This window comes from Cotesia glomerata, linkage group LG6 (assembly GCF_020080835.1).
Source record: "Cotesia glomerata isolate CgM1 linkage group LG6, MPM_Cglom_v2.3, whole genome shotgun sequence".
NCBI classification, from domain to species: Eukaryota; Metazoa; Arthropoda; class Insecta; order Hymenoptera; family Braconidae; genus Cotesia; species Cotesia glomerata.
The window spans coordinates 11,600,742-11,627,623 of NC_058163.1; the positions used below are offsets into that span (position 1 = coordinate 11,600,742).

Consider the following 26,882-nt stretch of genomic DNA (forward strand, 5'->3'; position numbering starts at 1 on the left):
TAATTATTCTGAAGGCATAGGATTTACAAACGTACGTGTCATCAGACACGTAGATTTCATTTAGAACTCGTCAAATAGTCATTGACCCAGCAATTAATATCAATAATATTAAGTATTATTGAAAAATAATTTATTTTGTTAAATTATTATTTTGAAAGAATTAAACCGAATTAATTAAAAACTAAATATCTTGATAAGTGTTTAACAATAAAAAGGACCGCCTTTTTCAGAGAGGGGATTCCGAAAATAACGTCACTGCGTCGTTTCGTCCGATAGAGAGGGAATCTCCTGCGTGAAACTGGCGCAAGGGCTTTGCAGTTAGAGAGCCGGTAGCCCTCGAACCTATAAGTGAGCTATTACCAAGGCTTTCCCTGAATAAGAAGGTATTCTAGAAAAAACAAAAAAAAATTTAACAAGACATTTTGTAACTTTGGTTGATATTTTTAAACATTTTTTGTTATGAGATTAGTGGATATCCTTTTATAATTTTGTATTCAATTACTGTAATAATCACCTAATTGTTAGATTTCTTCAGAAGTGCTATTGAAAAGAAAATAAGAATTGATAAGAATTGTTAATTGATTGAATATTAAGTATTAGTGGTTAAATAAATTTTTTTTCGTTTTTTTTTTTTTATGAAAAAGATTTTGAGCATTTTTCTCTTTTCTTATCCAGAAGAATAAAAGTTAGAAGGTAAGTAATAAAATTATGGATTTTTTTAATTATCCTTTTACGTTTTTCTGAATAGCTTTAATTGAAATTTTAATAAATTGAAAAACTTTCACTTACTTTTTCAATGTTAGAGAGAGAGCTAGTTTTGTTTCAAGATGAAATAAAAAATTATTTTCGAGTGATGAATATCGGATTATTTAAAAAAGATATAGTTAAACCTGAAAAAAATCAATACAAATGCCGCGTCCAAATAATTTTTAGTATTACAAGTGAAATTTAATTTGAAAATTTAGCTTGTTGGATATAGGAGGGGTTGTTACTAAGGGCTATAATGTGACATGAGTCTATAGTCAGAAGTTGAATAAATCATCAAATAATATAAGAATTATACGACTAAAATTTAGTATCTTTTACGAATTTTTAATTTTAAAAATGAACATTCTCAATCATAGTAGATTTTAGCAATTAATTTAATAAAATTCCGGAATTCAACAAAAGTCAACTTCAATGCAATAATTAAAGTGTCAAAATGTTTTATTATTAATCATATATAATGACGACGATCAATATAATTTTTAAATATAAATGATTAAAAAAAAAAAAAAAAAAAGAACATCAGATTTCTACTTATTAGTTTTGTACTTAAGTTAAATTGCATTTTTTCTTTGCTCAAATATATTAGCTGTTTTAAATATGTATAAAAATTTCGATTTCCAATACTTTTACGACTCAATTTTTCGAAATAAAAACTCGTATCAATTAATTTATTACTCATAATTTAAATTAAGAGATTTGAGGTTATTATCTAAAAAAAAAAAAAAAAAAAAAAAAAAATTAATCATCCAATATCTGTAATCATTGAAACATTGATGACATGACAGATATTTACATCATGGATTCCTTCGAAAAAACGATAGAACGTAAAGAAGAAAGTCCAGTATTAAATCAAACTACAAATGATCCTGATGCAATGGCTATCGATACAACAAATATGATTTCAACAACTCCTGGATTTCATCAACATCCACCACCTTCACCTCTTAGTGGATGTTATCTTTTGGTTGTGCTTCCTGAGCCACATGCCATCCAACATAAGGATTTTATTCTTGATAAACTTTCCAAAGGTAAATTTATTTATCTATCAATTTTTAAACTGAATGAATCACTCATAATACTCATGATTAATCATTATTCAAAAGTTTGAATTTTTTAAGTCGTGTTTGACAGTTATAATTCCTTAAGTATTGCAAGAGTCAGTAAGATGTACAACAATCGCCAAAATAAGCTACTTTACTGCCACATTTAAAAGTGGTATGATAAATCTATATTTATCATGGTATTCGGTCGTTCCCCTTAAGCTCTATCACGTATACATTTTTTTTTTTTCGTTTACTGTACTCTTTGAGAATTTTCAGACGTTATTATTTTGTTTTAAACTTGGCCGTGAAATATCTTCAGAGAATTCCTGGAACAGAGCAATCTTCCTTTTCTAAAATTCATATTTTATTTTTTATTTTTTATCTTGATGAATACATATTATCTTTTTAAACTAATAAAAATAAAATCGTTGAGCAATTTTTTCAAAAATCAGTATGACATGAAAAAAATTATATATTTGTCAAAATTAAACTATTTTACTGAGGGCGGATCCTGTGACGTCATAGTTACCGCACCCCCTGTCACGTGGTTCTTTGCGGCTTGAATCGATCGGCGCTTATAACTGCTTTCAATTCAATAAAAATAAATAAGTGTGTATACAATATATGTAAAAACACAACTTCATTATTACTAATATATATAAATATTATTCTAGGATTTTTGTCTTGGGATAAAGAAAATTGCCATGTTGATTTAGAAAAGGAATTAGAAGCTTTAGTTGCACAATCACCCGAAGGTGAAGAAGCTAGAAACGGTAATTAAACAATCAAATACTAAGCACTTTACAAGACGTATAATAATTTTTATCAAAAATAAACATAAAAAAATTATTTCTCAGGGGAACGGTTGATTCAGTATGCAACAGAGAATCTTGTTACTGAAATTTTAATTCATCCACAAACTAATACATTATTACAGTGTATTAGAAATCTTTTAGCAAGCTTTACAAAGCATCGTCATATCATTCACGCTGGTTATACGTTTAGTGAAAATGGTTCCTGGATACTGCAGGTTTGTTTTTTACTTTTTGTATAATAGGGTAAAATAAACCAGTAACTTTCTTTTACTATTATAAATAAATAAAGCATTATTATTTATATGATTAAGAGAATAAATAAAATTTTGTTTCTAGGGTATTTATATGATAAAATAGAGTTTTTTTTAGTAAAATTCAGTATCACTAGAAAGATCAGATCAAGATCTGAATTTATGCATTTTCAAGATTTATTTATTTATTTTGTTTTGAACATGTGAATGTGAATGTATGTTAAATATCAAATTCATATAATTTTATTAATCCATATAATTAAGAGGATAAGGAAAATTTTTACGGGCATATATTCATTTTAAAAGGTATTTTTATTATTCATTTTGATGATATCAAAAAGGTTTTGACGTGAATTTGTGACTTTTCACGATTTTATTGGTGACAATCAATTTTTATGTTATTTTTGAAACATTTTCAAATAGCATTGGTTCTATAAATTTATTCCGTCACATTTTTCATTAAATTATTGGTAACTGATAACTGATATACCAGTATATGATCACTCCATGTATTTGTAGATTTATATTTTTAAATATAGGTATACAAATACATGGAGTGATCATATACTGGTACATGATCATCTATTGGGGCTTTTACCTTATTTTAATTAAAAATATTGAAAAATCACTAGCCCCTTTCATTCATAAGTCGTAATCCTCGACAATCACATATTGTGTGCAGGTTGATAGTTATTATTATTTATTTATTTATTATATTATCTATTTTTTTTCAATATTACTACACATGACTTTTATTCTTTTACTGACAAATGCATTGATATTGATAGGATGGAACCTTCAGCTTGGCTGATTTTTTTGATGCATTTAATGAGCATGACGTGCAACGAGTACTTCGAGCTTATGAGAATAATGTGACAATTGACATAAGCTGTGCTGGAATTGGTGAATGGTCTACAGAACGATTATCTCAAGAACCTTCTACTCGGTAATATTTTGTTTAACTGAAACTTATATGTCTGCCCTAATTCAAAATATAGTAATTGTAGTTCCTGACATTTTTACGAATTTCCAGACTTTACAAAATTTATACAAGACTTTAAAAATAGAAAAAAGTTTATACTTTAACAGGCGAGACCATCTTTTTCTCGCTTTGCTCTCACGGAGTTCAACGGAACTATCTCTGTCGCACTCCCAACAGCAGAGCAATTGCAGTTTCGATTGGTTTCACGAAACGAATGAAATTTTTGAAAAAAACGCTTTGTGGTGAAATAGTTTATTAAATTATCTATTATCTCTAAAAACGTTTTTTCAAAATTTCCATTCGTTTCGCTAAGCCGATTGAAACTGCAATCACTGGTCTCGGCTGTTAAATTAATTAAAAATTTAATTCATGTAAGAATATGTATTAATACAAAATTTTCAACAAATAAAATTATGAGATTACTCCCTTGAAGTAATAAAAAATATAACAATACCCAAAAAAATAGGTCTAAAAATTTTGCAGTTACTGTGTTTTGAAATGGTAGAGCAGTATATTCCATATTACTGAACAAATTAATAATTTTTTTTATTTATTTAGCTCATGTAGGATCCGTTTAAATCCCGAAGATATATTATCAACAAGATTACCAGCGATTACGAGCTTTATTAATTATATAGAACAATATTTAGTTACACAAACATTAGCTCAGTTAATGCAGCCATCTGATGTAGTTGGTAATATCCGATTCAGTCATCCGACACTTTATGTCTTCCCTGGTGGTCAAGGTGATGCAGCTCTTTTCGGTATAAATGGCTTCAATATGTTAGTCGACGGTGGTTTTGCTAGAAAATCATGCTTTTGGGATTTCACAAGACATTTGGATCGACTGGACGCTGTTCTTTTTACAAGAGTAAATAATAGTAATATCGGTGGTATGTCCAGTTTTCTTCGTAAGAAAAAAGAGACACAAGTTTACCCTCAAATTGGACATTTTTTTGGTAATATATTCGAAAGCAAGCAGTTACGTTCATCTGATGATAACAAAGACGATGATCCCCTTATTATCAGCCTTATTGATCTTGGACAAGAACTTGTTACAAATTTAAAACATATTCATTTACGTCCCCATCTCTGTTATAGAAGGCAGGATCCGATAAATCTGTATCATAAAGTTGGACATGGCACGTTAGATATGTATGTCTTGAGTCCAGTGAAAGACAGTCGAGAAGTGAAAGAGTTTTTATCAAAATGGACTGCTGCTGACCATAAGCTTTTTGCTGATTCACATAAGAAAGACTCAAATAATTTTGCATTTCCAATTAGAAATATGGTTTCTATCTGTGCTTTAATAGTTTGGCAACCTGCTAACCCTGAAGATACTATTACAAGAATTCTTTTTCCTGGAAGTACTCCACAACATATAATTTTTGAAGGTATCGAACGATTGAAGCATCTTGAATTTTTGAAGCATTCAACATGCTCTGCCAAAAATTTATCACCTGCTGTATCTCTAGCTACATTAAAGGAAAAATCTACAAAACTTAAAATGAACCAAATTGACAGAGAAATAAAACGGACAAATGAAACAAAAATCACTAAACGTGAAACATCGGAAGTTAAAGTATCAAAAATAGAAAGTCAATCGCAGAAGCAAGAGACTAAAACTAAAAAAACAAGTGACTTAGAAATTAAAAAGGTTGATAATACAAAAGAATATTCGAAAACAATGATTGACTTGAAAGAATCAAAAAAAAACGAAAAAGATATTAAAGACATGAAAAAAGAATCAAAAAAAGATTCGCAGAAAGAAAGTGAAGGAAAGAAATTTGAAATAATTAAAACTAACGAAGAAGATAAAAATATCGTAAACAAAGAATTAAAACGAAAAATAGAACGAAAAAAACAAGACCCTAAAGATTTGAAAGAAATAAAGATAACACCACCAGTAGGAAAAATCGAAAATAAATCTGAATCTACAAATAAAAAGATGAAAATTTCTACATCAAAAAAACCTTTAACTGGATTACCCACTAAACCAGAACTTCTAAAAACATCAATGCCTAAAACCACCAGCAAACCTTCTGCGAAGCAAATATATCCACCTGCAAAAAGTACTAAAGATGCAAATAATAGAAAAGTTTTAGAACAAAAAAATATAGAAAAAATAACTTCTAAACAAAAGCCGTCTCCACCAGTTGCTCCAACTGAAAAGAAACCTGTTATTCGTCGCATAAAATCAACTTCCAGCCCCAGTAAAAATCGGCTACCAGGAAGCCCAATGAAAGTAGCAAAAGTTACTTCTACAGTACCTATGAAACTAGAAAAAGATGCTATTAAAAAAAAACTTAAAATTGAAACAGAAGCAGCTGATTCATCAACAGTATCAACATCATCAGTTGTTGATATGGATTCAATGAAATTTGTTGATAAATGCTTAACTGAAAAATCTGAAGACATGTCGCTTGATTCTATTGAGAATAAAGTTCTTGCTGATCTTAAAGAGGAACGACAAGTTGTTGAAGAAATTGAAGCTGTGTTGCAAAAAGCTGAAAGGATAGAGAATACTCGAGATAATCTTATAAAAGATAAGCATGGCGTTTCAGAAGATACCGGAAAAAAATTTGAAGATTTGACTGAAGATGATGTGACTGTAGAAATGGATGAAATACCAAGAAAATCGACTTCTCGGAAAGCTAGTCAGGAACTTACTGAAGAAGATGAGTATTTAATTATTGAAAAAGAAGAAATGTATACGGAAGATTCTGTTCATAGTGGAGAAACAGAGCATAAGCACTTCTTAGATGTTGTTCAAACAGAAAAAAATCTTGTCCATGATTCGTTTACTAAAGAAATAGAGGATCAAGAGATTGTTCGAGATGATAAAGAAGATGATCACAATGATGATGATGATAACTACCCTTCTGATCATGTTGGTAATGAAGGTTATATTGATGATGATGATAATGATGATGATGATGATAACGATATTGATGATGAAAATGAGGATATTGAGGATGAAGAGGATGATGGTGATGATGATAATGTATTAAAAAAGGATAAGGAAAATGACAAAGATGACAAAGAACGAGAGAAAAATAAAGAAGACAGAGTGGATAACGAATACCACAAAGGCACTGAAAAAGACACTGTGATTGAGAAAGGAATTGTTGAAGAGCAAGAAAAAAGTGACAAAAAAATACATGACGATTCTGAAATTGAGAAAAAAGAACAGCAAAGCACAAGTATTTCTGTTTCTAAAGATAAAAAATTAGAGGAAGAAAAAATAAAAGGAGTTATTTCAGCTACTACAGATATAAATTCGAAAAAAGGTACACATAAAGAGTTAGTTGAAACAGATAGTGAAGTCGTAAATAAAGAACCATCAAGTTCAAGTCCAGAGAAATTGAATTTGGAAAGAAAAGTAAAAATTGACACTGATTCAAAACCAGAGATAGAAAAAGAGACTCAGATTCGAGAGAAATTCGAAGAATCACTAGAGAGAGTCTCAACTTTGGAATCTGGAGCCACTACAACAGCACCGACTTTACCAGAAGATGAGCGAATCTCTATTGAAGGTATGAAACCAACTTCTTCAGAGATTATTAAACAAGGAAAAGCCGAGGACATAAAAAAAATAGAAACTTTTGCCAAATCGAAAACCATCCCTCTAGCTCCCATAGAGGTTCCGGAATTGAAATTTACCAATAAAGAGTTAATAACGCAGCAACCCATTCCAGCTCTTCCAAGAGATATTGTGAAAACTCCTGATGAAGTGGCTGATTTGCCTGTACATGAAGAAGTGGATCCAAAACTTTATGAGATAGACAATTATGATACAAGTAAAGAAGATAAAAATCAATATACCAAAGAATCGGTTATTTCTTTCAAAGAACAAAAAAATATTCCAGAGGTCTTTAGTAAACCCACTGATAAATGCGAGAAAGGTATTGATAAAATTACCGAAGGTACTCGGAGAGACTCTGAAAAGGATATTGATGAAAAACTGTTTTCAAAATCAGTATCTCCAAAAAAAAGTTTTGATGCAGATGAATTATTGTCAGAAAAAAAAACTGAAAAAGATCATCAATTAATCCTTGATGACAAACAAGTTGATTCTAAAAAAATAATGGGGCCAAAAAAAGAAGATAAAGAAATTGATATACCTGAAACAATTTTAACTAAAAAAGAGATTACATTAGATACTCACTCATTACAAATTGGTGAAGTTAATGAGAACGTTGAAAGTGTTGAAGATGTTGAAGCTTTGTTAGAAGAAGCATCTAAAAAGTTTAAAACCGTAAAAGACAGTCTACGAGATTCATTAGAGTCATTAGAAGAACATGTAGGTGAAGAAGAGTTTAAAAAAACCACACTAGAACTTGATAATGATAATGAGATAGAGGGAAAATTGAACAAAGTCGTTGAAAAGTTGGAAGAAATTGAGCCAAGAAAACAAAATATTTCAACTGATATGACCGCACAAAATATAAAATCAGATGTGTTAAAAAGCGATAGTTCTGATTATGTTGAGCGAAGTGATACCATTAGCCCTGTTAAAAATATCAAAGATGCTGTAAAAGATGTAGGTGAAGTACTTGCAGGAACAGCTGGTATAATTATTGATGATAAACCAAAAGATGTCATTGATATTGTCAAAAAAGTTGCAGAAGTACTTAAGGAAGATAATTTTCTTCCGGTTCAGTATCCAGTTCAAGATAAATCAAAAACTGAAGTTGAAGAAGATTTGAATGATAAAAAATTATCGCCAGATCATCATATTAAAGTACTGGATACTTCATCATCCATAAGAAGTAGAAGTGAATCAATAACTGAAGCTAAATTAATGTGTGCTAAATTATTAGAAGATAATGTGGTGCCTCATTTACAAGAAAGTTCTCTTAGTGAAGATATTAAAAGTTCTGACGTGGATGTTTTAGAAGTTGGAATTGAAAAGGTATGTGAAAAAGTGAATACCAATCTGCAAAAAGATGATTCCCATCAAGCTATAAGTGACGTAGTAACTTCAGAAATCGCATTTGACCATAAAATGATACCTACAACTGCCGAGGTAGTCTTAATTACCCCAGATTCAATGCCACCATCACCTAAGCTCTCGATAGAACTTCAAGAAGAAACTTCTGTAACTAAAGATGTTAGAAATATTATTAAAAATAAAGATAATATTTATGATATAATTAAAGATATACTGTTAATTGAGAAATCTAAGATTTCTGATCAAGTGTTAGAATTTATTTCTATTAGTAAACAAATTTCTAAACAGGAACTTATTGTAATTATAGACCGAATTATTTCTAAGGAATATCTGTTACAAAGTAAAGTAGATGAAGCTAGTAAAATGAGTAAAGTGGAGAAAAAAATAGCTGATGACATTAAAAAGCATCAACTTGAAGATTATATTCAAGAAAATTATCTGAAAAAAAATATACCAATCACTTTAGAAATTTTAGAAGAAATAGCTTTAAAACATTCATACCCAAGGTTTTTAATAATTGAAATCATTAAAAGTATTATTACTATGAAAGGGATTACGAAATCATCTGTAATAAATATCTCTGAGAAAGCTCTAATACAATTAGCTCAGGAGAATGTTCCAACACAAGATGTGATTGTGGATCAGAAAAATTCACTTGCCGATAAAGTTACAGATGATATTCAATACGATGAGGTTGCTCAAATACCAGATAAAGTAATATCTGAAATCAATCATTTTATTTCAAAAGAATTTATAGAAAAAAAGAAAATAATTGACATTAATGTTATCGATAGAATTCACCAACAATATTTTATTTCTAAACGAATTATCATTGAAATTATAAATAACTTAATTATAAATAAAAAATTAAGAAAACAGTCAGTTGTGGACAGTACCGTATGGAATTCCTATGAATCTAGCGATGGAATAGATGAAATTTTAAAAACTGTTAGAAAGGATGAGATTGTAAATAAAGTCGTCAGTGATTCTTCAAAAGATTCATCGGAGAGAAGCGAAAAAGGTTCACCTACTGAGGGTGTGGATGAAATTGAACTTAATAATCGTGGTAAAACAAAATATAGAGATGAAAAAGAAGAAACCATAGAAGACATTGAAAAAGAAGACAAAAATTTTGACACAGAAAGTAATATAAAATTAGCTAAATCATCATTGACGAGTTTAGAGACAACATCATCAAGAGCAGTAACACTAACAAGTGACCTTAAAGAACAAATTATTTCTAGTAAAGAACAGAAAGGAACTGAAGATGAAAAAATGATTATGGAAGCCGTTCAAGATGAGATGATTTCACAATCTATTACACCAAGCACGAAGGATCATTCAGCTGAACCTGAAGTAAGCGCAAAAGACGATGAAAAGTCTACTCATAACATAGATAATTCACTTACAAAAACGGATAAACCCTTCGAATTGGATAATAGTGAAATTTCAGATAATGAATTATTGTTGTCACGGACACACTCAATATCAAAAGATCAACATGCCTTGATTGAAAGTGGAAAAGATGATGATAAAATTTTAGATACTCAAACTGATGATTTGTCAATCATACCGAAAGTATTAAAAACAGAAACAGTAAGAAGTTGTGAAGTAGATGATGAGGAGGTTAAGAAAACGGCAGAAGGTTCATCAGTGTATAACGCAACAATAAGTCTTGATAAAATGGGAAATCTAGAGAAGTATTCAACCTCAGAATTAGATATAATTAACTCATCGTCATCGCAAGCGTTAATTACACCGACTCAAGATAAGTATCCAGTAGATAGAGCAGAAAATGTGCAGCATTTGATTGGATTGCATACTACACCAGCATTACCAGAATCAGGCGAAGGAATAGAACTTTACAAACATCAGGAAGAAGTCAAACCACAAACTTTTTCTAAGTCATCATCACCAACGTCTGACAAAAGTTTAACTGAAAATCGTAGAGATGAATCAGAAGTTTCAACAATATCGACAGAGACACAACCTTATGTAGTTCCAGAGAACTTAGAAAACTTGAGTGCAACTGCAGAAAGTAAGGATAATAACATTGAATTTGTTGCTTCACATCTAGATACAGCTCATCCTCAAAAAAGAAGCTCGATTGATCAGAGAAAAGAAGATAAAATCCAGAAAAATAGCTTAATAACTTCAATAGATACAGCTTTCATTGGTAACAAAGATACTGTAGACAGAACTGAGGATCAAAACGAAGGAACGGAACCACATACTTTTTCAAAATCACCATCTGATAAAAGTTTATCTGAGCACGGTGAAAATGAAATGAAAATTGTAACTGAGAAAGAGAGTAAGAAAGTTGAAGCGCGAATTTATTCAAAGTCACCGTCACCAATATCTCATAAGAGTATTACTGACGATCACAAAGATAAAACAGAAGATCTGACAATACCTACAAATTCACCCTCTTCTACATTCCCAGAAAAGGCTGAAAGCTTAAGTCCGATCGCAGGAGATAACTATGATGATAGCAAAGAAACTGCTTCACAACAAAATTTATCAACTGATCAAGAAAGAAGTTTAATCGATCATGGCAAAGAACTAGAAGTTCAGAGAAAAGATTCAGGTGCTGCGATAGATACAGCTTTTAGTGATATTCAGGACACTACTGACCAACCGGAAAAACATAGAAAAGAGAAGAAGTCACCAATTCTATCAAAGTCAACATCACCAACATTTGATAGAAGTGTTACTGACGATCACAAAGATAGAACAGAAGATATAGCAAAACCTTCAGAGTCCTCATCTTTTGCAGTCTTGAAAGAAGCAGAAAGCCCAAGGCCGATTGCAGGAGATAAACACGATGATATTGGAGAAGCTACTTCACAAGATATATCACCTGTTCAAAAAAAGAGTTCAATCGATCAGGGCAAAGATGTTGAAGTTCACAGGAAAGATTCAGTAGTTGAGATAGATACAGCTTCCGGTGATATTCATGACACTACTGACCAACCTAAAAAACAGAAAGAAGAGGACAAGTCACCGATTCTCTTTAAGTCAACATCACCAACATCTGATAAAAGTGTTATCGATGATCTCAAAGATAAAATCGAACATCTGACAATATCTATAAAGTCACCCTCTTCTGCAATCTCAGAAAAGGCTGAAAGCTTAAGCCCTGTTGCAGGTGATAAGCACGATGATATCGAAGAGGCTGCTTTACAAAAAAATTTATCTTCCGGTGATATTCGAGACACTACCGATCAACCTAAAAAACAGCGAGAAGAGGAGAAGTCACTAATTCTCTCAAAGTCGACATCACCAACATCTGATAAAAGTGTTACCGACGATCACAAAGATAAAGCAGACAATATAGCAACGCCTACAGAGTCCTCATCTTTGGCAGTCCCAAAAAAAGTAGAAAGTTCAATACCAGTTGGAGGAGATGAGCACGATGATTACGAACTTGCTGCATCACAACATGATATATCACCTATTCAGAAAAAAAGTTCAATCGATCATGGCAGAGAAGTCGAAGTTCAGAGAAAAAATTCAGGTGTTGCAATAGATACAGCTTTAAGTGATATTCAGGACACTAATGACCAACCTAAAAAACAGACACCAGAAGAAAAATCATCAATTCTCTCAAAGACAGCATCACCAACATCTGTCAAGAGTGTTACTGACGATCACGATGATGAAACAGAAAATCTGATAATACCTTCAAGGATCTCATCTTCTGCAGTCTCAAAAAAATCAGAGAGCCCAAGGCCGGTTGCAGGAGATGAACAAGATGATATTAACGAAGCTACTTCACAAGATATAATACTTGTTCAGAAGAGAAGTTCAATCGATCAGGGCGAAGATGTTGAAGACCACCATAAAGATTCAGTAGTTTCAATAGACACAGCTTCCGGTGATATTCATGACACTACTGACCAACCTAAAAAACAGAAAGAAGAGGAGAGGTCACCGATTCTTTCTAATTCAACATCATCAACATCTGATAAAAGTGTTATCGATGATCACAAAGATAAAACCAAAGGTCTGACAATACCTTCAAAGTCATCCTCTTCTGCAATCTCAGAAAATGCAGAAAGCACGAGCCCGATCGCAAGTGATGAGCACGATGATACCGAAGAGGCTGCTTTACAACAAAATTTATCTTCCGGTGATAATCAAGACACTTTTGATCAACCTAAAAAACAGAGAGAAGAGAAGAAATCACCAATTCTCTCAAAGTCAACATCACCAATATTCGATAGAAGTGTTACTGACGATCACAAAGATAGAACAGAAGATATAGCAAAACCTTCAGAGTCCTCATCTTTTGCAATCCCGAAAGAAGTAGAAAGCCCAAGGCCGGTTGCAGGAGATAAACACGATGATATTAAAGAAGCTACTTCACAAGATATATCACCTGTTCAAAAAAAGAGTTCAATCGATCAGGGTAAAGATGTTGAAGTTCACAGGAGAGATTCAGTAGTTGAGATAGATACAGCTTCCGGTGATATTCATGACACTACTGACCAACCTAAAAAACAGAAAGAAGAGGACAAGTCACCGATTCTCTCTAAGTCAACATCACCAACATCTGATAAAAGTGTTATCGATGATCACAAAGATAAAACCAAAGGTCTGACAATACCTTCAAAGTCATCCTCTTCTGCAATCTCAGAAAAGGCTGAAAGCTTGAGCCCTGTTACAGGTGATAAACACGATGATATCGAAGAGGCTGCTTTACAACAAAATTTATCTTCCGATGATATTCGAGACACTACTGATCAACCTAAAAGACAGAGAGAAGAGGAGAAGTCACTAATTCTCTCAAAGTCAACATCATCAACATCTGATAAAAGTGTTATCGATGATCACAAAAATAAAACCGAAGATCTGACAATACCTACAAAGTCACCCTCTTTTGCTTTCTCAGAAAATGCAGAAAGCTCAAGCCCGGTCGCAAGTGATGAGCACGATGATACCAAAGAAGCTGCTTTACAAAAAAATTTATCTTCCGGTGATAATCAAGACACTTTTGGTCAACCTAAAAAACAGAGAGAAGAGGAGAAATCACCAATTCTCTCAAAGTCAACATCACCAACATTCGATAGAAGTGTTACTGACGATCACAAAGATAGAACAGAAGATATAGCAAAACCTTCAGAGTCCTCATCTTTTGCAATCCCGAAAAAAGTAGAAAGCCCAAGGCCGGTTGCAGGAGATAAACACGATGATATTGAAGAAGCTACTTCACAAGATATATCACCTGTTCAAAAAAAGAGTTCAATCGATCAGGGCAAAGATGTTGAAGTTCACAGGAGAGATTCAGTAGTTGAGATAGATACAGCTTCCGGTGATATTCATGACACTGACCAACCTAAAAAACAGAAAGAAGAGAAGAAGTCACCGATTCTCTCTAAGTCAACATCACCAACATCTGATAAAAGTGTTATCGATGATCACAAAGATAAAACCAAAGGTCTGACAATACCTTCAAAGTCACCCTCTTCTGCAATCTCAGAAAAGGCTGAAAGCTTGAGCCCTGTTACAGGTCATAAACACGATGATATCGAAGAGGCTGCTTTACAACAAAATTTATCTTCCGATGATATTCGAGACACTACTGATCAACTTAAAAGACAGAGAGAAGAGGAGAAGTCACTAATTCTCTCAAAGTCAACATCACCAACATCTGATAAAAGTGTTACCGACGATCACAAAGATAAAGCAGAAAATATAGCAACGCCTACAGAGTCCTCATCTTTGGCAGTCCCGAAAGAAGTAGAAAGTTCAATACCAGTTGCAGGAGATGAGCACGATGATATCGAACTTGATGCATCACAACATGATATATCACCTATTCAGAACAAAAGTTCAATCGATCATGGCAGAGAAGTCGAAGTTCAGAGAAAAAATTCAGGTGTTGCAATAGATACAGCTTTAAGTGATATTCAGGACACTACTGACCAACCTAAAAAACATAGCGAAGAAGAGAAGTCACCAATTCTCTCAAAGTCTGCATCACCAACATCTGATAAAAGTGTGACCGATGATCACAAGGATAAAACAGAAGATCTGATAATACCTATAAAGTCACCATCTCCTGCATTATCAGAAATGGCAGAAAGCTCAAGCCCGGTTGCAGGTGACGAGCACGATGACATCGAAAGGGCTGCTTTGCAACAAAATTTATCAACTGCTCAGGTAAGAGGATCAATCGATCAGGGCGAAGAAGTTGAAGTTCACAGGAAGGATTCAGTAGTTGCAATAGATACAGCTTCCGGTGATATTCTTGACACTACTGCTCATCCTAAAAAACAGAGGGAAGAGGAGAAGTCACCAATTCTCTCAAAGTCACCATCACCAAGTTCTGAAAAGATTATTACTGAGCGACTTGTTGACGAAGCAGAAGATCTGGCTACACCTACAAAATTCTCATCTTCTGCTGTCCCAGAAAAGGCAGAGAGCTCAAGTCCGGTTGCAGGAGGTAAGCACGATGATATCAAACTTGCTGCTCTACAACAAGATAGGTCACTTACTCAGAAAAGAAGTTCAATCGATCGTGGCAAAGAAATTGAAGTTCAGAGAAAATATTCAGTAGTTGTCCTAGATACAGGTATCACTCAGATTAAGGATACTACTAAACACTGTGAGATACAGAAAAAAGAAGTGAAACTACCGACTTCTTCTAAGTCTCCATCTCCAACATCTGATAAAAGATTTACTGAGTCTCGGGAAGATAAACCAGAATATCTACCAATAACTACAAAGGTGCAACCTTTTGCAGTGTCAGAATCGGCCTCGAGTGTGATTGCAGATGTTAAGCACGATAACATCAAGACTGCTGCTTTACAACAAGATTTAACATTTGCTGAGGGAAAAATATCAACTGACGAGGGCAAAGAAACAGACATTCAGGAAGAATTGCTACGATCTGATAGAACATTCGCTGAATCCAGTTCAGATGCATCGCAGAGTCTAAAATCACCCGTACTCGCACAGACTTTATCAATTCTAGATAAAATAGGTCGTTCGGAACAGATTATAGAAGATAAGGATATTCTTAAAGAAAGTACAGTGGATCAGAAAGATGATATGAAATTCTCTAAAAAAGAACTCACGTATTCATGTGAAACAATTACTCGGGAATTTGAACCTACAACTGAACATATCGAAGACCTGAATGAGACAGAAAAACTAAGTAGTCTTTTAATGCCATCATCACCAAAGTCTGATAAAACTTCAGCTGTACATAATGAAGATGAAACGAATGTACTTAAATTACCGGTAACACCAGTATCTTCAGTCGTTTCCGAAAAAGCAATAATCTTAAGTCAAGTTGCTTGCGATATGGATGATAACATAGGAATAATTGCACCGCAACAAGATTTAATGATTTCTCATACAGATAAGTTAATTGATGAAAAAGAAGAGCAAAACATCAATGTTAAGGAACTTATTTCTCCAATAAATACAACCGTAAGTGATATTCAAAGTTCTATCGATCATACGGACGGTAAGTGCGAAAAAGAAAAACCAAAGAGTCCTTCGATGTCCTCATCATTAAGCGGGGATGAATGTTCAACTGACTATGGTGGCCATGAAACGAAAGATCCAAAATTAGCTATTACAAAATCAGATCAGACGAAGAGTATCGATGAAAAACAAGCGGAACAAAGTCATGGCAAAGAATTTGAATCTCCCATCATCTCTCGGGAAAGGAAAAGATCTATAGACCAATTAGAACCTTGTGGTGATGATAGATCTATTACTTCAAGAATATCATCATCATTATGTTCTGATATAAGCATAGCTGAAGGAAGTGAAATTGATTCCAAAGATATTAAATTATCTTCATCGTTACAATCTTTAGTAGAATTAAATGAACCAAGAAGCTCAAGTCAACAAGACGATCTTACATGCAATCAAGACCAGAAAGAGCAATATGACGAAAAATGTTCTTCGAAATCACTGATATCAAATGAAAAGAGTAGCTCCACTTGTCTAAAAGAAGATAAATTTCAGAAAATTGAATCCACACATTTGTCAGTGTTGCTAAGGGATACTAAAGTTATAGCTAATGAAAAAAAAGATGATTCAAGAGACCACAAATCAATTACGGCTTTAGAATCTTTAATTGCACCAGAGCATGAAGAATTCGAGAGTAAACTCATGACGGAGTTACTTGATGACGCTGATAGTACAAAATTACCAACGTCTGAGAAAGTGAGTCAAAGCGAAATCTCAGTGGATAATAATATTATAGAAGAAGAACAACAACTATGTGCTAATAAACCGGTATCGCTCAGCGGAATCGCATCAAGTAAAGAAATAAAAAATTTGGATCAAATTTTAGAAGACGATAAAGATACAATTCAAACTGAACCAGCCGAAGAAGATAGTTTCGTTGATCAAACTGATGACTGTGTCAATCTGAAAATAGAAACTGGATCGAAGCCGATGTCATCAAATTCTGATCAAATTGTAGATAAAGGTCAAGAAAATCAGTCAGATGATTTAAAGTCATCTTCAGCAACACAGTCGTCAATATTGATAGAAGATAAGAGGAATTTAATTGAAGAAGTTAAAGATGAAAAATATATCATTGGTGAATATATAGTAAAAGGTCAAAAAGAAAGAGTAGAAGAAGTAAGTTTATTTTTAACACCTGAAACGTCAGTACCATCAGATAAACCACAAAATCTAAGTGCGAATGTTGATGTTCAAGATGCTGTTAAAATTATAGTATCATCAAAAGATAGTCCAGTTGAAAGAGATAATTTGTTGGACAGAGAAGATAAGTTACACCATGATGGAGATCATATACCTCCAACATCATCAGTAATTAGTCAGCAACTTATTTTAACTGATCGAATCCTTGAAAAAGAGGGCAAAGAAAAAGTAATTACTTCATCATCACCACAGAAAGAACTTTCAGATAAATCAAAAAATCTAACAGAAGATGGAGATGAAGAGTTTAATAGTCTCCACGAAATTGAAACGCCATCAGAAGAGTTAAAGACTGTGGATTTATTGAAAAACAAATCAGATAAGGACGAAATGTCAAAAACATCAAAAACAACAATTGCAAATACAAAGCACTTCACCGAAAAAATTATTGAACGTGGTGAAGATTCTGAACCCAGTCAATCCAAACGTTCATATGACGACGAAGATGAATTAGCTTCAGTTTGTTCAAAAAATGTTGATGAAAGCTTAGCAGATGTTAATAAATCAAACATGAAGCTTGATGAATTTAATGATGAAAGAAAATATACATTGACACAAAAAAATGATATTGAAAATTATATAATAAGTGAATATGTGATAAAAGGCCGAAAAATTGTTAGTGATAATCTTGAAGAGATTGTTAATCTTTATGATGTGTCAAAAAACGTTGTAGTTGAAATAATTGAAGAAATTTGTAACAAAAAAAATATTGAAATGGAATTTATTTTTCACAAAGATGAAAATATAAAGCTTAATACTGAATATTTGGTAACAAAGAAAGAAATTCAACCGACTGATTTAATTACGGACAAAAAAGTGGATGTAGAAAATAGTGAATTTTTAATCAAGAATAAGGAACAAGAAGAGATGTTAAAGAAAAAATATGAATTTTATGATGAAAAGGAAAAAAGTTCCATAACTGAAAAAAAAATAATGGAAGTAGAGTCCAAAATTCAAGACAAATATATAAACGAGAATAATAAAATTTCTTGGTCTGATCTTGATGAAATGGAAAAAACTTTATCCGTACCTAGGTATATATTAATTGAAATAATTGAAAAGTTAATAATAAAAATGCATTTATCGCGAAAGACTATTTATGATCAAATTATTTTGGATGAAAGTCATGACGGAAATGAACTTTTCGATCGACGATCTAGCAAGCCAGCAACTGAATGTGAATCTTTTGAATGTTCAACGTCGCAAATCTTAGACCATGACAATAAATATGAAAGTCAATTTCAAATGTCCTTCCCTAGTACAATAACAGAAATGCGCACAACTCATATAACTACTTTTAGTGAAAAGTCCGCTGATGATTTACACTCCGATCCAAATCATTTTCTAGACTCCGCTGAATCTTCAAGGTTAACGGCAACATCTTTAGATACAAAAAATATCGAAGAAAATATTATTAGTGATAGAGATGTGGAAAGAGAAACAGCAAAAAAAAAGGATATTTCCGTTGAAGGCGAAACTAAAACTGTTGAAGAGATGCCAGAATATGACGTTATTATCAAAAGAACAGTTATAAAGAGTAGCTTAGTTGAACCAGAGATCAAAAATGAAGATGAAAGTAAGACTGCAGTTACTCATAATGAATCAGCATTGGAAAGAAAAGAAAAATATGAGACTGATGAAATAAAACCGATAGAGTCAAGAGAAAAAGTACACAGTTATAAAAGCCATTTAGGCATGATAACTTCGGAAGAAAAATCAGGGAGATCAACTCCTGAAAGAAGAGATGGATTCGATAGTTGTTCTAGAACAGCAACCCCAGAAGGTTTTCGTTCTGAAGAAGTTATAAGAACCACAATAACCACAACTAGAACAATATCCAATGAAGGGGAAATCGTTACAACTACTAAAGAAGTAACAGAAACGACAAATGAACATGGTGAAACAATTGTTTTAGCAGAAAAAGTAGATGTTATGGTAGCAGACCAAGGGTCATCGTTGACTAAATTAGCTTTAGTTGAAACTGATCAATCATCAGAAATCCAAAAGTCGGATTCGTCCTATTTAGGTTTACAAACCTCTTTGAGTGATTCTCACGATAATAATGATCAACTTTTAACTCATGTTTGGCCTAAGTGTGAAGAGACGACTCCTAAACTTGAAACAATTGAGACTTCATCGTCAATTTCATCTCAAGTTTATCATTGCGAAATGCAAAGTAAGCCTGTTGAATTTTCTGCAGCTGATATGAGTAGTAGTTTTTACGGCCAGTTACCATCTATACCACCTTGTCATGAAATGGAATCATCTATCACGTTTGTTAGTTCGAATGATGGTGATGATTTTACATTTAAAAAAGTAACTGCATATGATGTTCTAAGTGACGACATGAAATTACATCAAACTACAAATATTGAAAAAGATGATGAATCTGAAAAAGTATACGAAGCTGACGAAGAAAAAAGTGGTGATGCAGCTAAGGATCCATTAAAAGATTGGGGTAAACCAATGAAGTTACCACCCCCTGAACGACCAGATAGATTCAATTTTGGAAATAACACATTAAACCGCAGTATTAACATTTCATCGAATTCATCTGATTTCGACATACTTTATGATTGGGGAAAACCTATGGAATTACCTTCACCTGCTTTTGGTGGTACTGAAACCTCTGATAAGACATCGTCATTAACACCACGAAAAGATAATAAACAGTCTAAAAAAATTATCTCAGAAAATTTGAAAAATAAAAAGCACTCAGAGAGTCCTAGCAAAAGTAATAAAAAATCTAAAGAAACCAACAATAAAATTCAACCAATTTATTTAGATCTGACTTTCGTTCCTCATCATGGAAATTCTTATTACACCTCATTCGAATTTTTCAAGCAAATACGGGCAAGATATTACGTTTTTAGTGGGACAGAACCGAGTCGTGATGTATATGATGCATTACTGAATGCTAAGAAGACTTGGGAAAATAAGGACCTTGGTAAATACATTTTTTTCATTTATTTGAAGATTTATCTTATCAATTTTATTTACAATTGAATGAATTTATTTATTCATTTTTTTTTTCTTTTCAGAAGTGACGATTATTCCCACCTACGATACTGATACTTTAGGTTATTGGGTAGCTGATAATGAAGAAGCACTTGCAGAAAACCATATTGATCTTTCTCCATCCGCTTCACGGTGTACAATCAATCTTCAGGATCACGAAACAAGCTGTAGCGCTTATCGACTTGAATTTTAAATTTCGTTAATATAAATGGTCATACTAGTCAAAAGTTAAGTTCTTAATTAAAATATTTTGTAAATTTATTTCGTAATATTTACTGCAACTTTCATATAGAATAATTTAAAGACTTAATGATAATTTTTTAAGATCATTTATTTGAGTCATTTAAATCAATATTCAGCATTATTTCACGTTTATGTAATGTAAATATCAGTATATGTTGTAATAGCATTGAGTATATAGATCTGTGATCTAGATTTGTGATAAATTCCAAGCAGAATGAAAAAGATAAAATTATGAATTATATTAATTAACATTCATAATAGCAGCTTTTCTTGTTATCGAATTTCAATACAACTTTTAACTTATTTGTGAAAAATTAATATTTTCTGAGTTTTAATAATAAATTTGCTTTTTTAATTGCATCTATAAAAATAAAAGTTATATTAGATTTTCGGATGGAAATCAAGCCTTAATTATTTCGCAGTATGTTAATTTATAATAATAATTATAAAAATCAAATCAATCAAGCCAACGTAGAACGAAATAATCAAGGAACGTATGGTTAACTTATATTGTTAATTATTAGATTATATAAAACGTTCCATTTTTAATAACTTAAAATATTAATCAATCGTTGTAAAACTGATTCAAATTATTAATTTTTTTTTTTTTATAAATATAGCTTTTAAGTATGTTTTTAGAATGTTCTAATTGAATAAATTCTTTAATGCCTATGAAAATAAAAAATAAAATTGATTGTTGTTGTATAAGCAGAAGATAAAGTACCCAGTACTTGACACGTGACATGTCTTGAATAAGTTTATACAAGTTATATCATTAAAAAAAAATTAAGGCGATAAATGTGGATAGTATTCATATTTTAATATTGTTTAGAGATTTAGCCCATTAATTATGATTGATGGTATCAAATTTGAAATCAACGTAATTTTTATTTCATTTGAGTAGACATTACTCAATAGTATATTACACACCTAGGGAAGTAAAGTAAGAAATGTCTCAGATCACATGTAATTGTTGGCCGAGGCGAAGCCGAGAAAAAAATTTCTTATCAGGCCTGATATCATCCAATATGCTTCGATGTGGTCATAGCACAAAATTACGAAAAAATACTGAGCTTAGTAAATAAATATGATTAGAAATAAATTGTTTTATAATAATTAAAATGAATCATATTAAATCCTTAGATTATTCCAAATCATTTTAGTACTTTTAAATGATCCTCATTAAATCTTATTTGACCATATTTCATAAGAAAAATATGTTTATATCTGGCCTGATACACAGAAAAAAAAAAAGATTTTTTTGTCAAGCCAAGAAAAGTTTTCCGATAATCTAAGTTGTTTTGGAGCAGGAAGGAATATTATGAGACAGAAAAATTTTCTTGGCTCAATAAAACTTTACTTTAGCCAAGAGAATTTTCATTGTTTTAAATGTTTTCGTGAGCCAAGGAGTTTAGTTCTTTTACGGAGAATTGTTTCTTCCTGTATATAGTTGAATATGCCCATTCATGATTTTAAGATATGACAATATAAGCTTAATAGTTGATACCCGCCCGCTTGGCTGGGCACACGATAAAATTCGATTGTATAACTTAGGTATGTAAAATATAAATAAAGTCATTTAATTCTAGTCGGTAGTAAAAATAAATTCAAAATGAGAATGTAAGGATTAACTCAATTAAGAACTAAATTCCTAATCTTCTAAAAGCTTAGTTCAAACCGGCGAATAATCCTTTACATACCCTCTTCTCGTAGCTTCAAAAATTTTGATTTCGCATAACTCGTTCCGCGTGGTGTTATTTTCCCCACAAGAAACATGTCTGGTACATTGCAAATCTATGTTTCATAATTCCACAGAAGTCTTATGTTGTAAGTTGTAGTTATAATTCATCTGTTAATGATTTTATTACTCTCGACTTCTCATCTAACATGTCTATAAAAGGTTATTTTTTTTAACGTAAATTGTTAAATATCAAATGACATTAGCTTTAGCCCGAAAGAATAGAGTTTATCTATTATACGATTTTTGAGTTGTACATGAACTGCTTAGGTAATCAATCATAAAACTATTTTCTTCTAATGTCTGTGATGAAAGATTCAGCAATCTACAGATTTGTGTATTCATCGTTATGGATCAGGAACTATCAGACCTCAATTACTTATCATGAAACATGAAGATCAAGGTTTCATAAGTTCACTTTATATTACCTCCAATAAAGCGTACCCTCGCAGTTTAGCAACCACGGTGGATCCACGATGGAACCACGGTTGTAGTGGACTTAATGTGGAGCCACGATGGAACCACGGTGGATCCACTGTGGATTTTGTGCCATTTTGCCATTGCGATTCCACCGTGGTTCAACAGCGGTCTTACAGTGGATTAACTGTGAATCTATTGTGGTTCGATCGTGGTTCCACCATAGTTCCACCTACGGTTTTATAGTGGAATTGTCGTGACTCTGCCGTGGTTCCACAGTGGTTTTACTGTGATTCAACCGTAGGTTAATTTGTGGTTTTATTGTGGATTCATCGTGGATCCATCGTGATTTGGTGGTGATTCTACTGTGGTTCCACTCATGGCTAAAAATTTAACTATACACTCTTGAACTATGTATAAAATAAATAGTAAAAAGTTTAAAGTTCTATCTCCTCATTGGTCTTTATAAAAAAATCCTAAAAAAATGCTCAAAAATCAGGGAGTCAAACCAGAAGACCCCCTTGAATTTGTAAAGTTGACAGATGAATTCTACATGTACTGTCAGATAACAAATTTTCAACTTTTCTAATTAAATAAATAATACCATCAAACCGAGTGGGTGAGTGCGCCTAAAACAGAAGTAGTGAAATTAGAAAATATCTGTATTCAGCAATTGCAAAAATGGCGTTGTTTTTTAAGGTAAAAAGATAATTAATTTTTGGAATCGATTAATACTCTTGGTCAAAGGTTTTTTATTTTTTGCCGAATTCTTTAAGGTTTCTAGCTGATAAGATTTCGGAATCGCTCGGGACAATCACTTCAAACAAATTTTCATGAAAAGTTGACATTTAAAAATTAAAAATAAATAAATAAATAAATAATAATTAGGGCCAGGACTTTCGCAGTTGTTTAAATGAGCATTCATATGTTTAACCTCAAATTTGAATAAAGAAAAAACGCCAACTTCCTGGCCCTTATTATTATTATTATTATTATTATTATTATTATTATTATTAATAATAATAATAACTACCTCAGAAAAGGGGTTTTTTTTTTCAAAATTTGAATTTTGAAAAAAAAATTATTCTTTTCTAAATTCAGCTTAGTTCACACATTTTCAACGCAAAAAGTTTTAAAATATATAAGAATCGCAGGTAATTGTTTAGTTTCACGTTTTTAAAAGTAAACTATTGTTGTCGCAATTGAAATGTTAACTTAAATTTTGCTCTGATAGAAAATCGTCAATAAAATTCATCCACTTGGTCTATCAATTTTTGGTGATTTGTTTCGTTTTCTATGGATGAAAATAAACAAATAAAAAAAAACATTTTTCGTAAAAATATTAATTTTTTGATATTTTTTCAAAGTTTTTTTTTTTTTAATCCAACAATTGACACTTTTCATATTTTTTTTATTCTACAATTGAAATTTATCACACATTAATTTTTAGATATTTTGCTAAAACTTTTTTTTAACCGAAAATTTGACATTTTTCATAATTTGTTTTTAGTTAAAAAATTGACATGTTTCATAATTTTTCTTATCCCAAAAATTAACATTTTTGAAAAATTTTTCTATTTTAGATTTATTCTAAAAAAAAAAAAAATCTATTAAGTAGAAAATAATCTAAACATGTTGATTTCACACCCCGTGAAAATAAAAAATTACCGAATCTTACAATTGAAAATAGAAGTATAAGATAAATAATTGAGAATGGGAAACTAAATTTCAATTTTGAATGTCTGTAGATATAATTATTATTATTCATTTAATTTCTTCGTAAAGTTCCTTTTCATATTCCACTTAGAACTTAGTCATTTGAAGACGCGTCATTTAAAAAGTTTATGAGACTACTGAGATTCAACTTTTCTTAGTCGGCCGTGTAGCGATGCGGGTAGCGCGTAAGTCTGGCGAGCGATAGGTTCCGAGTTCGGTTCTCGGTTAGGACAAAGCGATTTATACTTCTTTCTTTATTTACGGAGTGTATTAGGTTAATTTAGCATAAATAATCCTCTCCTCCTACCTCCTTACTCCTTAGGTACAAACTGGACAGTAAATAATCCCTGTTTGTAAAAAAATACTCTCCCAAATTGGGGAAATCATTAATTTTTGTTTTTTTGTTAAAAAATTAATTTATATATTTTTTTGTGTTCATAAACGATTTTTATAGTAGTAATTGTAATAATTGTTAATTACAAATTTGTATGGTTAATAACAATTATTATTAATTACTACTACTTATTTTTTATAACAATAATAATTATTATTCACAATAAAAAAATCACGGTTAAAACAGAACTCGAATTTCGACTCGAGACCCACAATGGAACCATTGCAAATTCACAATGGAACCATTGTGGAGCCACAGTAGGAACACCGCTAAACCACCATCGAACCACAGTCAAACCATAATAGATTCACAAGAAAGCCTTTGCTTAACCACGGTGGGACCACGATGGCAAAACGTCACAAAATCCACAGTGGATCCACTGTCGTTCCACAGTACATCCCGTGTAGCTCCTCTGTGGACCCTTTATGTACCCACCATGGATCCTTAGTGATTTCAAGACCGTGAGGGGCATCATAAGCTTTTAGTTACTGCTAGCAGTTACTTGAGTTACTCTTCCATCAGACAAAAATTGATTTCTGTAGCATTCACCTCAATCAAAATTTATTGTTCTTGTTTTAAAGATTTATATGGTTTGACTCATATGACATGTAATCTACATTGCTTATATCATTTACCCGACGCTGTACGTAAGTTTGGACCGTTGCCGATGACATCTTGTCTTTCGTACGAAGATCTTAATGGATCATTTGGACGTTTAGTACGAAGCACCCATTATTCACAATTACAAATTTGTTCAGCGTTATGTACCTTTAATAATATAATTGAACTAAAATCAAACATAGTAGAAAATAATAACGTCACACAATTCAGAACAAAATTAGAACTATTTAATCTGTGAAGACGTAAGCTCTCGTATATTTCTGATAAATACTTTGTCATCGGCAAAATAATTAAAATCGAATTATCAGAAACATTGAAAACTATTTTTGAAAGAAGCAATGTTTACCTACCAGCTTTTCTCAATACTTTTAAATTTTATCGATTGTTTAAAAACTATATAGCGTATGAATCTCTGTGTTACAAACGTAAGAAAAAAACCAATTCTACTGTTGTTATTTACAATTATAAAAATAAACAGAGAATTGGAATTATTAATGAATTCATAAAAATTTGTTACTGTCAAGAATCTTCCTGCCGAATTAATTGCGAAAGTAGTAATTTTTTTGTGATTATCACGGATTGTATTTCAGTAAGTTCAATTATTCCTGATTCTCTTATTGATATGATTGATTTATGTATTAGATCAAATGAACCCCCACACGGAGAAAATTTTATAGTAGAGTTTACTATCTAGTTATGATAAAATCTATTAACTGAATTCGATAGTAGTAAATATTATTTAAATAATTATAATTATTACGGGTCAACATGAAATTTGACTTTGATTGCAAAGCATTAAATTTCGGTAGTTTAGGTCGTAATAAGACGGAAAAAAAATATATGGCATGAAAAACTTTGCTTTTGTGCTTAGAAGACTGATTGAACGAAATTTTTAAAAATCTCGGATTTTAATTTTTGATTGAAAATAAAACTATTGAAATAAAAATGTTTATTATTTTTATTAAGTTTTACTATCAAATTAGCTTACAGAAAAGTGGAAAATAACTTAAAAGTGCACACTTTTACTTTTTCTTTTATGTTCATAGCTACTTTCTCTCAATAAACCCCAAATATAGTCGCCCATCATGTTTTCATTGTATTGGCCTTGATAGCGTTGTTCAAAATTCATGATGTCCTGATGGAAACGTTCTCCTTGCTCTTCGGAATAGGCTCCCATATTGTTTTTAAATTTATCCAAATGAGCATGCAGCATATGTACTTTTAATGACAT

The 26,882-nt window shown here is 31.8% G+C and overlaps 1 protein-coding gene across 2 annotated transcripts; it reads left to right on the forward strand.

Annotated features, from left to right (window-relative positions):
• Nucleotides 1–291: 291 nt before the first annotated feature.
• Nucleotides 292–22,353, forward strand: LOC123267325 (microtubule-associated protein futsch-like). Of its 2 annotated transcripts, XM_044731892.1 has the most exons (8): nt 366–383; nt 645–693; nt 1,554–1,796; nt 2,486–2,584; nt 2,669–2,841; nt 3,666–3,823; nt 4,418–20,451; nt 20,546–22,353. In XM_044731892.1, the coding sequence occupies exons 3-8, from the start codon at nt 1,565–1,567 to the stop codon at nt 20,713–20,715; spliced, it is 16,866 nt and encodes a 5,621-aa protein (XP_044587827.1). In that variant the 5' UTR covers nt 366–383; nt 645–693; nt 1,554–1,564; the 3' UTR covers nt 20,716–22,353. The 2 variants fall into 2 exon arrangements, with proteins under 2 accessions (XP_044587826.1, XP_044587827.1); XM_044731891.1 differs by having other exon boundaries at nt 292–693.
• Nucleotides 22,354–26,882: the final 4,529 nt, after the last annotated feature.